Raw genomic sequence first — 13,258 nt, 5'->3', positions numbered from 1 at the left:
TCACATGGCCATACCATATTAAGTTGAATAGCAACTTTTTCTTTTTTCTGATTTTTCAAGGAACTATATTTACACGATTCTTTCAAGTATATGACATGTGTACCTCTATACCAACATGCTGAGTAGATGCCCTAGAGAAGTACAAGATTTGGAAGGAAATTTTTGTCTGAAATAAAGAAAAATAAATAATACATATTCTAGGTATAGCAAATGAAATATCACATTGAAACATTTAGAGTTACTTGCATTCTAGGACTTAATATTTTAAATACTTCTATGAACATAATTTTGCATTTCAAAATTATATTTTGTTGAATTGTGATTAAAAAAAGCTATATGGAAATTAAAGAAATAGAAATGCATAAAATAACTATTTTAAATAGAATGATAATGCATTAAACAAATATCTATTTGGACTATAAGAAAACCTGCATAAAAGGGAATGAAAGGGAGGCCATTGTGATTGGAACAGTCTAGATAAAAGACATATGTATTTTATATTGCCCTTATTTGTGACTCCAATTCAAGACATGACATATTGTCATTTGCTTGAAAAAATTACAATCTTCCTTGTCATGTCCATGAAGGCTTGCTTGACTTGTTGATTCCTTAAACTGTAAATAAAGGGGTTCAACATGGGAGCTATGGAAGTATTTAGCAAAGCTACACCCTTACTCAAGGATACTCTGTCTTTGGCTGATGGATTAATATACATGAAAATGCAGCTGCCAAAAGAGATGGAGATGACAACCATGTGGGAAGAACATGTGGAAAAGGCCTTTGTCCTCTGGCTCCTGGAAGGGATACTCAAAATTGTTCTGATGATAGAGACATAAGACAGAATTATTAATGTCAAAGTGAACATTAAGGTAAATACAGCACAGGAAAACCCCATCATCTCTGGGAATTTTGTATCAGAACAAGAAAGTTGCAGCAGGGGGAAATAATCACAGGTAAAATGGTCAATCGTATTAGAATTACAGTAGTCAAGTTTTAAGACCAACAAGAGTGCGGGGAATATGAGTAAGAATGAAGTCAGCCATGAGGAGAAGACCAGCAGTGTGCAGACTCTCCGATTCATAATGGTCACGTAATGCAGGGGTTTGCAGATGGCCACATACCGATCATAGGACATGGCAGCCAGAAGGTAAAATTCAGTGACCCCCAAGAGAATTAAAAAAAATAACTGAGCGATGCAATCATTGAAGGAAATAGTTTTATCTCCTGTGATAATGGTGTGCAGGAACTTGGGTATACAAACCGATGTGAATGAAACTTCTAACAAGGAGAAATTCCTCAGGAAAAAATACATAGGGGTTTTGAGGTGTGCATCTGACAGGGTAAGGGTGATAATGGTCAAGTTCCCTGTGATGCTGAGCATGTAGGTGATGAACAGGAAGACAAAAATCACAATCTGATGGTTTGGGTCATCTGACAGTCCCAGGAGGATGAACTCCGTTGTGGCTGTATGGTTTTTCATACTTCGGTTGCTTGTTTGTTTCTCATTTGGCAGATCTATGGAATGAAGCACAAAGAACACGCTGGAAACGAGAGAACATTGACAGAATATTCAAGGGTGGACCTGAACATTAGAGACAGTGCGCTATTTCACAGGTAAGGAAGATTTTAAAACATGTACTTAATATCACCATTCTTTGTTTTTCTCTCTTTGGGGGCGAAAGCAGGTTACAGAATGAAAACCAACAAACCAAACTCTTCACACCATCAGACAGCTTGATGTCGTAAAGGGGGGAAATGGACCCAAGTTTTCTCATTCCAAATCTTACCTGCAAAATTTCAGAAAAAGCTGCCACACGTTCCCAGGCACCACAAATCACCCCCAAGTTATTGCTCCAAATACAAAGAAGTATTCATATCCCTCTCTCTGTTTCTCTCTCTCTCTCTCTCTCTCTCTCTCTCTCTCTCTCTCTCTCTCTCTCTCTCTCTCTCTCTTTCTCACTTGCTCCCCCTCAGTGTTATGGGAGGGTTTGCAAGTGTACCATTATGAATGCCAAACACCAGTGTCTATGCCACTGAAATGGTTAACTTTTCTCAAAAAGAGGAAGGATAATTTCACATTTCTTGCACGGTAATATTTTATTCTTAGTCACCTATCCAATTTTGGTTTTGCAGTTCAATGCCTACTACCTAATTGAGGTCAGAGAAGCAAAACCGTTGCTTTGAGAAACTCAGGCATTAGTATTAAAGGGGAAAAAGTGGTAAACGGCAATGGACACTGAAACTGGAAATAATTGGGTAAGAAAAAATTATAATAATTAATTTTCTCTGAATCTCATATATGAAATGTTATATAAGAATGGGATGTATATAAGAGCCACAGAGCGGGAGAATTTTAGTTCAGCTCAAGGTCGGATGCTAGCTGCAGAACCTTCTCAACTCACAAAGCTGCTGGGCCAAGGGATCAGGAGTATGATATCAGGAAGACAAACTATCAGTCTAGGCAGTGTCCAGGGGATCTGACACATTCAACAGAGCCAGGAGACCCCATAAATAAGCCAAGTCCCAAGGAACCATGCAGAATTGAGTCTAATAGAAGGAAAAAGTGCAGGAGCTAAATTTGCCCATCATCTATATATACATATGAAATAGACCACAGTCCTAAGGAAACATCATAACTCTTAGGTATAACATGAGACAATTAATGCACCTACAATAGTAATCAAAATAGCCTGATATTGATACATATGGATACAAAGATGATAGAGACAGTAGACAAATGAATTAAAATTGATAACCCACAAATACAACCAAGTACCTATAAAAACCTAATTTTGATAAAGAACTAAAACACTTTAAATGGCAAGAGATAACTTTTGCAACAAATGGTGAGTACTGGATCTTCACCTGCAAAAGGATGAAAAACTGGATCTTCACCTGCAAAAAGATGAAAGAAGATGCAAACCTTACACCACATACAGAAACAAACTCAAGATGGATCGAAGACCTTAATATAACCCATACCATTATAAAAACTATCAGTGAAAAAATAGCGACAAGCTGAAGGATCCTAATATAAGGCCCAAACACACTACTGACCATCATGAAAACATCCACACTTTAGAAGTTAGGAAAGGAAAGGAAATAAAGAAAGAAAGAAAGAAAGAAAGAAAGAAAGAAAGAAAGAAAGAAAGAAAGAAAGAGAGAAAGAACTGGAACCTATGAAACCCAAACAGAAAATAGGCAAAAGATATGAACAGACAATTTACCACAGATGACATCCAGGTAGCTAACAACTATATGAAGTAATAGCCACAAGCATTAGCAACATGAGAAATCAACATGAAATATGCTCATTGGGACGTTAGTCATTTATATATTTTTGAGAGATTAACTTCAATGTTCAGCAAAACCCTTATGACACTGTGGGTTAAGCATTGGTCTGCTAACTGCAAGATGGACAGTTCAAACCCACCAGGGGCACTGAGCCAAACTAAATGCGTTGCCATCAAGTTGATGCAGACTCACAGTGACATGATAAGATAGGGTAGAATTGCCCCTGAGCTCCTGAGACTCTTTACTGCCATAGAAAGTCAGGTTTTTCTCTCCGGGCTACAGGGGAGAGTAATGAGGCTGTGGTTTCCATAAAGATATACAATCTCAGAAACCCTAAAAGGTAACTCTGACTCAAAATTACATTGCTCGGAGTGTTTCTCTTGGGTTTTAAAGCATCTCAAAACTGTGTTGAACTAAGCCAGTACACTCTATCTTTAAACTTATTTTTCAACATTTCTGATTTCTAAGTGCAGATGCTTATTTTTCTAAGGCTGCTGAACACATTTTACCATGATTTGCATTTCCTTCCACCCATTTCATTGCAATGGTTTCTTACTTACTATCTAAGAACCTTTGGTAACAGACTGTGAAACCGTCAAAATAAAAAATTATTGCAATCCATAATGTTGACGAAGTAAGGTGAGTGGAAAGGATCTTCAGACATTCGTGTTTGAAACACTTGTACATGTTCTGTCAAAATCCCTACCACCAAATAAATGTTACTGGCCACCCTTTAGTACACAAATGACATTTTCTTTGTTGAATCAGGTGAAAAAAGAATTCCATGTTCAATGTCAAATTCGGATCGACATATTTAAGGATGTTCCTGTTAAAAGTCGAGAAGCACCGGTTACTGTCTCGACTTTGTTCCTGATATCACTTTACACGAGGAAGAATGTGACTTGGCTATTCAATGAATTTGAAATCTAAATTAAAAAGACAAAACAAAAAACTTCCGCTATATATATTCAGTTCTTTCTTCTTCAGCCCAGTCGTATTAAAGACCACTAGAAAATGGGAACACAGCAAATCTCCAATTCTATATGTTTTATTACTCATGTCATCTTAATTCCTCAATGTATTGAATTTTTTGACGTCTTCAGGGTTTAAATTAGCCTATGGGAAAAGGGGGTAGAATTTAATTCAATGTTATGGGGAATATCTAGCCTCATAAAACCATCACAAGCAAACACACTGCTATGGAGACAATTCTGACATATAGTGACCCAATAAAAAATCTGGGTAGAACTCTGCCAGTGTGATTCCCTTTTCCCTGGCTGGTGTCTTTGAACTGCTGATCTTATAGTTAAAACATACTCAACTATGCCACCAGCATCTTTTCAGCATCATAATTAGACACCAATACACACATTTTATATTGCTTAATTTTCTCAGTTTTTAAAATAACACAGGCTGATTTGAAAGCTTCCCTCTACCTGAATAAAGCAAATCTCTACAGGGCATTCTATAAATGTCTGGTACAATTAATTTATTAGACTTTTTCTCTTCTCTTTTTCATTTTACTATATTTCTTAGTTTTTTCAGAGTACAGTCTCTTGGAAAATGATGAATGATTTCATTTCATCATTTAAATAATGTGGATTGATCAAAGCTCAGACTTCATCCCAATATTTATTTAAAAAGGTAAATGGAAAATGGACTTCACCTTAATAATAATTTTAGTTCTATTAGCCATCATGCATGTGGGAGTTCATGGAGAATATAAATTCTCAAACTCACACATTCAGTTTAGTGATGAGCCATTCAGAATGTAATGCATAATTTAAGAAAGAAACAAGGAAATAAGATGAAAATATATCAATCACATTATAGTATAAAGACAATATGAATTTTCAGCTTAAGGTATTATAATGTCAATTTACTATCTCCCAAAATATATGGACTTTGCATTTAAAGAAACATGGATTAAAATCCAAAGAGTTTACATAATATGTTTGTGGCATTGAGTAAGTTACTTAATTTACCTTTTTAAAGAAATTTGAATGATTTTAAAGAAAAATGAAATGTCAAGGGTGTGTTACCATTAAAATAAAAAATCAGAGCACATAAATTACACTGTACTAAATAACCACTTAAAGTTAACTGTTTAACTTTCTTTTACTTAGAATTCTAAACTTTCAGTTTTAGAAAGAATATTCATATTTTTGAATTATTAAGTATTTCAGAGGGACACAGTTTTTTATGTCATCTCATTTTAACTTCATAATAATGCTATGAGGACTATTTCTTTATTTTCAAGTGAAAAGATGAGATTTAGAGAGATTATACAATTAAATATATTCAAATAGCTAGAGATTGTTAAATATAGTATCAGGTGACATGAACTTTAATTCTATTCTCATACACACAGTATTGCATAGCCTACATTTAATTCAACACACACATATATAGTAGTTGTCTAGTTTTAATATGGAAGAATTAATAGACTGATACATTAAAATTATGCATACTCTTATAAAATATTTTAGGATATCTAGTTTTTAATAAGAAGAATATATTCTGTTTAATTTAATTAATAGTTGAGCTGATACAAAATCTGTCAGAGTTAAGGAAAGGGAGACTTTCATTGCCTTTCATATGCCCAACTTACCTCTGGTATTCATTCAGTTTCACCAACTTGTAAAATGACTAGAATAGTGAAAATATTTGCAAATGCCATTGTTAGATCCCAGGAAAGCATCTTGCCAGAAACCCCTGCTTCACTTTTCTATTGAACAGAGGATCTTCTAATGCCTATTATGAATTGTTTTCATTGTGCCCCTGGGGAATCCATAACTCTCAAGAGTGGTAAACGAACAATAATATAAAGTAGCAAAAATCAAAAAATGTTTTGGACCTTTATGGCATGGATCCTACATAAACTTTATTTCAATAAGCTTTGTAATATTTGATCTATTTGATCTGCCACTGGCTCATGGGGATTAATTCAGGGAACCAAAATTACGATAAGAGGAATGTACACAAAGCACTAAGGAATATAAAACATAACCCACATTTGTATGAAGATTGGAGAAGGAAGCTTCAGGGACTTTGTCCAGTGAGACAGAGGGGGAAAAAAGCAGCAACAAATGTGAAGCTTATACCTTTAACGTTTATTTTCCTTAAGACGGAACGGATACTAAATGTCAAATATCTTATATCTAAATGTAGAATTCTGTCTAATATCCATGCCATATTTACAAGTAATTTGCCACATTGTAATTAGCTCAATAACTTGCAGCTTTTAACCTGCCTTCCAATATAAAATTTTACTACACTTACTACTAATATTTTATATCTTATTTTGGGGGGGTTCCTCTAGGATCTCATCATTAAAGACAAAATATAAAAACTTTCTTATTTTGATTGAAGGGCCTTGGACTTAACTTACCAAGAACAGTAACAGGAATTAGTATCTTCCCAGTCTATCTTAAAAACATTTATGCTCAAATTAATAACTAAAGAAAAAGAAGCAACAGAATTGTTCAGATTCTCAGCAACCAATTAAAAAATTGGAAGATCCTCATTAAACTTGCAGCTACAAATAAAGTATTTTTCTTTGTGTTGTTATGTTTTTAAATTAAGGTGAACATGCTGGCTACTATTCTGGCTAATAAATAACTATTATACTGGCTACTACACAGTCACTGTAAGCAAATTACTCACAATGAGTACTGATTCATACATTTTGATCAAGTGAGATAACCAGTCTATTTTATCTTGTTATGAAGACTAAATAAAGTATAACATAGAACTTAACTAATTGAGCATATGGTACTTAATCAGTAAATATTCCCTATAGAAAAGCTATCATTATTTATTGCACTTCTGTTACATGTTATTACAAGGTAACTGAGAGGAATTACTGAAACCAGAATGAAGGCTAAACATAGTAGTGGGATGGAAGGAAAGCAGAAGAAATAGAGGAAAGGAGTAGGAGGCAAAGTGTGCATACAGAGAAGCCTAAATGCAGACATGTACATATGTAAATATATTTATGATTATGAGGGCAATACACTTATGTGCATATATTTATAGGTTCAGTAGTAGGGTAGCAGATGGACATTGGGCCTCCTTATGCATAATCCCCCAATACAATAGCACCTCGCCCTGCTAAACGGTCATTGCACGATACCCACCTTCCCGACATGATCACTGAAGACAGATGTGTGTGTAAGCAAACGTGGTGAAGAAAGCTGATGGTGCCTGGCTATCAAAAAAGATATAGCGTCTGGGGTCTTCAAGGCATCTAGCTCAGAAGCAACAAAGCCCACAGAGAAGAAGCACATGGCCTAAGCGAATACAAGGTGTTGAATGGACCAGGTAGCAGACACCAAGGAACAAAAACAATCATTGTGTGATCACCTTCCTCACATAATCGCTGAAGACGAAAGTGTGCATAAGCAAATGTGGTGAAGAAGGCTGATGGTGCCTGACTACTGAGAGATGTAGCATCTGGGGACTTAAAGGCTTGAAAGCAAACAAGCGGCCATGTAGCCCAGAAGCAACAAAGCCCACACGGAAGCAGCACACCAACATAGGTGATCGTGAAGGGCAGAGGAGACCAGGTCTCAAACAACAAAGGCGGGGTGGTGGTGAGAATCACATCAAAGTGAATGAGGGGGAGTCCGTTATGGGGACTCAATGCCCATCTGTAGACAGCTGGACATCCCTTCCAGAGGGGTAGTTGGGAGGAAATGAGTCACTCAGGGTTCAGTGTAGCAACAATGAAACTCAAAACCTTCCTCTAGTTCCTGAACGCTTCCTCCCCTCCCAATTATTATGACCCCAATTCTACCTTGCGGACCTGGTTATACCAGAGGATGTACAGTGGTGCAGTAGGGATCTGGAAACACAGGGAATCTAGGACAGACGACCCCCTCAACACCCGCGGTAGGAGTAGCGACACTAGGATGGAAGGGGGTGTAGAAAGGGAGAAATGATATTGGAGATCTATGTGTAACCTCCTCTCTGGGAGATGGGCAATGGGGAGGTGGGTGAGGGGAGACGCTGGGGAGTGTAAGATAAGATATAATAATTATTTATAAACTATCAAGGGACCAGGGGGAAGGGGGAATTGGGGAGGGAGGGGAGGAGGAAAAAAAGGGAAACCAAGCTGATTCTTGGAACCCAAGTGGAAGGTGAATTATGAGAATGACTAGTGCAACGAATGTATAAGGGTGCTTTGCTCAATTGATGTATGTATGGATTGTGATAAGAGCTGTATGACCCCCAATAAAAATATTTATTAATTAAAAAAAGTAATAATGGTTGCCTAAATATTCATCCTTGTTATATAATTTTAGGAAATGCTTATAATTAGGAGAGGCTATGAAGCCAGAGCGAGCACATGCCTTCAGTGTAAGTAGGAAGCAGGATTCATACAACTCTTATCACAATCCATACATACGTCCATTGTGTCAAGCACATTTGTAAATTTGTTGCCATCATCACTCTCAAAACATTTGCTTTCTGTATGGGCCCTTGGTATCAGCTCTTCATTTTCCCCCTCCCTCCCACCACTCCCTCTCTCATGAACCCTTGATAACTTATCAATTATTATTATTTTGTCATATCTAACACTGTCTGAAGTCTCCCTTCACCAACTTTTCTATTGTCTGTCCCTCACGGAGAAGGTTATATGTAGATCCTTGTAATTGGTTCCCCTTTTCCATCCCACTCTTCCTCCACCCTCTTGGTATAAGCACTTTCAGCACTGGTCCTGAGGGATCATATGTCCTGGATTCCCTGTGTTTCCAGTTCCTATCTGTACCAGTGTACCTCCTCTGATCTAGCCAGATTTGTAAGGTAGAATTGGGATCATGATATTGGGGGGAGGAAGCATTTAGGAACTAGAGGATAGTTGTATGTTTCATTGTTGCTACACTGCACCTTGACTGGTTCATCTCCTCCCCATGACCCTTCTGTAAAGGGATGTCCAGTTAACTACAAATGAGTCTTGCATCCCCAGTCTGCACTATCCCTCATTCACAATGATTTCAATTTTTGTTCTTTGATGCCTGATACCTGATCCTTTTGACATCTCATGAGCACACAGGCTGGTGTGCTTCTTCCATGTGGGCTTTGTTGCTTCTGAGCTAGATGGCCACTTGCTTACCTTCAAGCCTTGAAGACTCCAGATGCTACATCTTTTGATATCCGGACACGATTACTTTTCTTCACCACATTTGCTTAGGCACCCACTTGTATTCAGTGACTGTATTGGGAAGGTGAGCACACAATGATATGATTTTTTGTTCTTTGATGCGATAACTGATACCTTCAGCACCTCGTGATCACACTGGCTGATGTGCTTCTTCCATGTGGGCTTGTTGCTTCTGACCTAGTTGGCTACTTGTTTACTTTCAATTCTTTAAGACCCTAGATGCTATACCTTTTGATAGCCAGGCTGCATCAGCTTTCTTCACCACATTTGTTTATGTATCTGCTTTGTCTTCAGTGATTATGTCAGAAAGGTGAACATCAAGGAATGCCACCTTAATGGAATGAAGTGTTCTTGCATTGAGGGAGTACTTGAGTTGAGGCCCAATGTCCATCTGCTAACTAAATAAATGCACATAGATCTGTTTCCTCATCCTCATATATAAATATATTTACATATGTATGTGCCTTTATTTAGACCTCTATAAATGCCCTTTACTTCCTAGCTCTTTCTTCTATTTCCTTTTACTTTCTTCTGGTCCCACTATCATGCTCAGCCTTCATTTGGATTTCAGCAATTCCTCTCAGATACATTACCCTTGATCATGCCCTACCAGACCTCCTACACCCACCTCACCACCAATTTGGATCACTTGTTTTTCCCTTATAGCTGGGTTTGCTAGCACCACTTCCTTCCCTCCCACACCTCCGTCTTCCATGTTCCCCCTGAACCATCACTCCCCTTGTTTTCTCCTCCAGATTGTTCATCCGGCCTATTTAGACAGATATGCAGAGATAATAACATGCACAAAAACAAGACAGAGCAAAACAAAGCAACAAAGGAAAACAAAACAACAACAAAAAAGCCAATAACAAAACAACAACAACAACAACAAATAAAAGCCTGTACTTAGTTCAAGGACTGTTTGTTGAATTTTAGGAGTGTTTTCTGGTTGAATCTGATGGGGTGTCAAGTCCTGGCCCCAAAGTTTATTTGGTTTTCCCTGGGGACCTCTTTGTTCTGTTCCCCTTACTATTCTTTTGCACACCCTTAGTGTTTTGCTTCAGTGTGATGGGATCAGATTGGACGCAATTTCCACAGTCTCCAGTGTTGTCCCCTGTAGCGCTATGGGCCAGTTAGGGATATAGTGTCTCATAGTGGGGGCAGCCATATGGTCTTCTCTGCGGATCGGCTGCTGTGAGTAGGAATATCGTCATCAAGGCTTGGTGGGCCAGGATGTGCTTCACTCTCTCTTCCTTCCCCTTCATCTGCTCCCATGTGCTCTGATGAGACATGTCTCTCTCTCTGAGCTGCAGCTTCAGTGCTGTCCTCTGAAATAAATGCTTCTGGGTGGAGGGGCAGGTGTCCACATAGTTGGGATTGGGGCCAGCCCCTAACACCTCTCCACTGATTCCTTATTCCGTGCCACTATGTTGCATTCACATCTTGGAGCGCCAGGTTGAAATCTGGTCCCTCTTACTCTGTGGAGATATAAAAAATACCCTCCCTTGGGTGGGTTAGTGCCCTGTTCTCCCACTATCCATTTCTTTTTTTCCCCCTTTTCCCCTTCATTTTTAATTGGCTACCATATGTATCCCTGAATTTGGTCTGGCCCCTGCCATACTACCTGGTCCTCACTGCAGGTATGTTTGTATACAGTAGCTTTTTCCCTATGTTCCGCTGCATTTTGTTTTAAGCTTGTCTCAGCAGACTCATATTGTACTTGTCCTTTTGTGCTTGGATTACTTCTCTTAGCATAATGTCCTCCAGATCTTCCCATGCGGCAATATGCTTCATATGTTTATCACTGTTTTTAGCAATGTTTAGCACTCCATTGTATGTATGTACCTCAGTTTTTTTAATACATTCATCAGTTGATGGAAATTTGAGTTGTTTCCAACAATGTGCACTTGTGAACTGTGCTGCGATGAACATTGGAGCACAGATATCTTGCCCTGGATTGTTTCTTGCCTCTTCTGGGTAGATGCACTAGGTCTTATGCTGGGTCTTATGGTAGCTTGATTTCCATCTGTTTTAGATATGCCCAGAACAATTTACACAGTGTAGTGGTTATACATATCTACAGGTCGACCAGCAGTGGATGAGCATTTCTGCCCGCCCCCCACAGCCCTCCCACACTTGTTGCTTTCTGAATTTTTGAATTGGGCTATCTTTGAGGGTGTTAGGTGTTATCTCATTGTTGTTTTAATTTGCATTTCTCTTGTAGCTAAAGGTTGGGAACAAACTTTTCATATGTTTATTGGTCACCCGTATTTCTACCCTTGTGAAACTTCTGTTCAGTTCATTTGCCCACCTTCTCAGTGGGCAATTAGATATTTTTTCTTTTTGGAAGCTAGCAGAGTATTATAGATTTTAGTAATTAGGCCTTTGTCTCATGTGTCATTTCTAAAGTTGGCATCCCAGTCCGTAGGCTCTCTTATTACTCTCTTTGTGAATTCTTTCCATGTGCACAAATGTTTTATCTTCAGTATATCCCACGTGTGAATTTGTACCTCCTCTGTGTCCTTCCCTATTCCTATTTCAGATAGCCTTTGTATTCCCTGTGTTAAAGTTCTCAAATTGGTCCCAATTCCCTCATTGATAGCCCGAAGATTTTAGGGTTTTACCGAGAGGTCTGTGACCCACCATGAGTTTATTCTTGTGCATGGAGTGAGATAAGGGTTTGCTTCAGTTTTCTGCAGATAGATATCCATTTTTCCTAGCAACACTTGTTGAAGAGGCCATCTGCGTCCTATTGGATATTCTTTGGGCCCATATAAAAAATCAGTTGTCTGTATGCTGGTGTTTTATTTCACTTTTTCAGTTCTTTTCCATTGGTCTGAGTATTTGTCATTATACCAATACCACGTAGTTTGGAAAACTATGACTGCATAATATGTGCTAGCATCAGGTAAAACAAGCCCTCCCACTGCGTCCTTCTTGAGGATTTCTCTGCTAATGCTGGGCTTCTTCCCTCTCCATATGAAATTGATAATCAGTTTTTCCATTTTTCTTTTTTTGAAGAAAGATGAGTGTAATTGTATCGGGGTTTCATTAAACTTATATAGTGCCATGACAGAATTGACATCTTTACGATATTGAATTTCCAGTCCACAAGAATGGGATGTTCTTCCATTTGTTGAGGTCACTTTTGGTTTCTTGTAATAGTGTTCTGCAGTTTTCCTCAAATAAATCTTTTGTTCTTTAGTCAAGTATAACCCTAGATATTTCAATTTGTGCTTGGCTGTTGGGTAGGTTCCCACCATTTTGATCTCCTCTTCTGTGGTCTTATCCAATGTATAGCATTCCGATGGACTTCTGTTTCATGGTCTTGTATCCTGCCACTCTGCCAAACTTCTCTATAGCTGCCAGTACTCCCCTTGTGTAACTTTTGGGGTTTTCCATATATAAAATCATATCATCTGCCAATAAGGATAGTTTCACTTCTTCCTTCCCCAGGCGAATACATCTGATGTCTTTTCTTTGCCTTACGCTGTTAGCAAAAACCTCCAGTATAAGGTTAAATAAGAATGGAGAGAAGGGGCAACCTTGCCTGATCCCCTTTTTCAGTGGAATTGTGTTCGTATCTTCTCCATTGACTACCACGTTAGCTGTTGTTTTTTCATATATAGCTGTATTGTCTTGAGGAATTTTCCTTCCGTTCCTATCTTCTCAAGTGTCTTAAAAAGGAATTGGCGTTGGATACTGTCGAATGCTTTTTTCTGCATCTATCGATATTATCATGTGGTTATTATAATTTTTCATGTTAATGTGGCAAATGATACTAATAGTCTTTCTTAT

At 38.1% G+C, this 13,258-nt stretch overlaps 1 protein-coding gene across 1 annotated transcript; it reads right to left on the bottom strand.

The window, feature by feature from the left end:
• Positions 1 to 541: 541 nt before the first annotated feature.
• Positions 542 to 1,480, bottom strand: LOC142450966 (olfactory receptor 6C1-like). The gene has a single exon (XM_075552900.1). It carries the CDS (start codon positions 1,478 to 1,480, stop codon positions 542 to 544), a length of 939 nt encoding a protein of 312 aa, XP_075409015.1.
• Positions 1,481 to 13,258: the final 11,778 nt, after the last annotated feature.

This window comes from Tenrec ecaudatus, chromosome 6, assembly GCF_050624435.1.
Source record: "Tenrec ecaudatus isolate mTenEca1 chromosome 6, mTenEca1.hap1, whole genome shotgun sequence".
Classification (NCBI taxonomy): domain Eukaryota; kingdom Metazoa; phylum Chordata; class Mammalia; order Afrosoricida; family Tenrecidae; genus Tenrec; species Tenrec ecaudatus.
The sequence above is the reverse complement of the archived record's forward strand: the minus strand, read 5'-3'. Positions and strand labels throughout refer to the sequence as shown.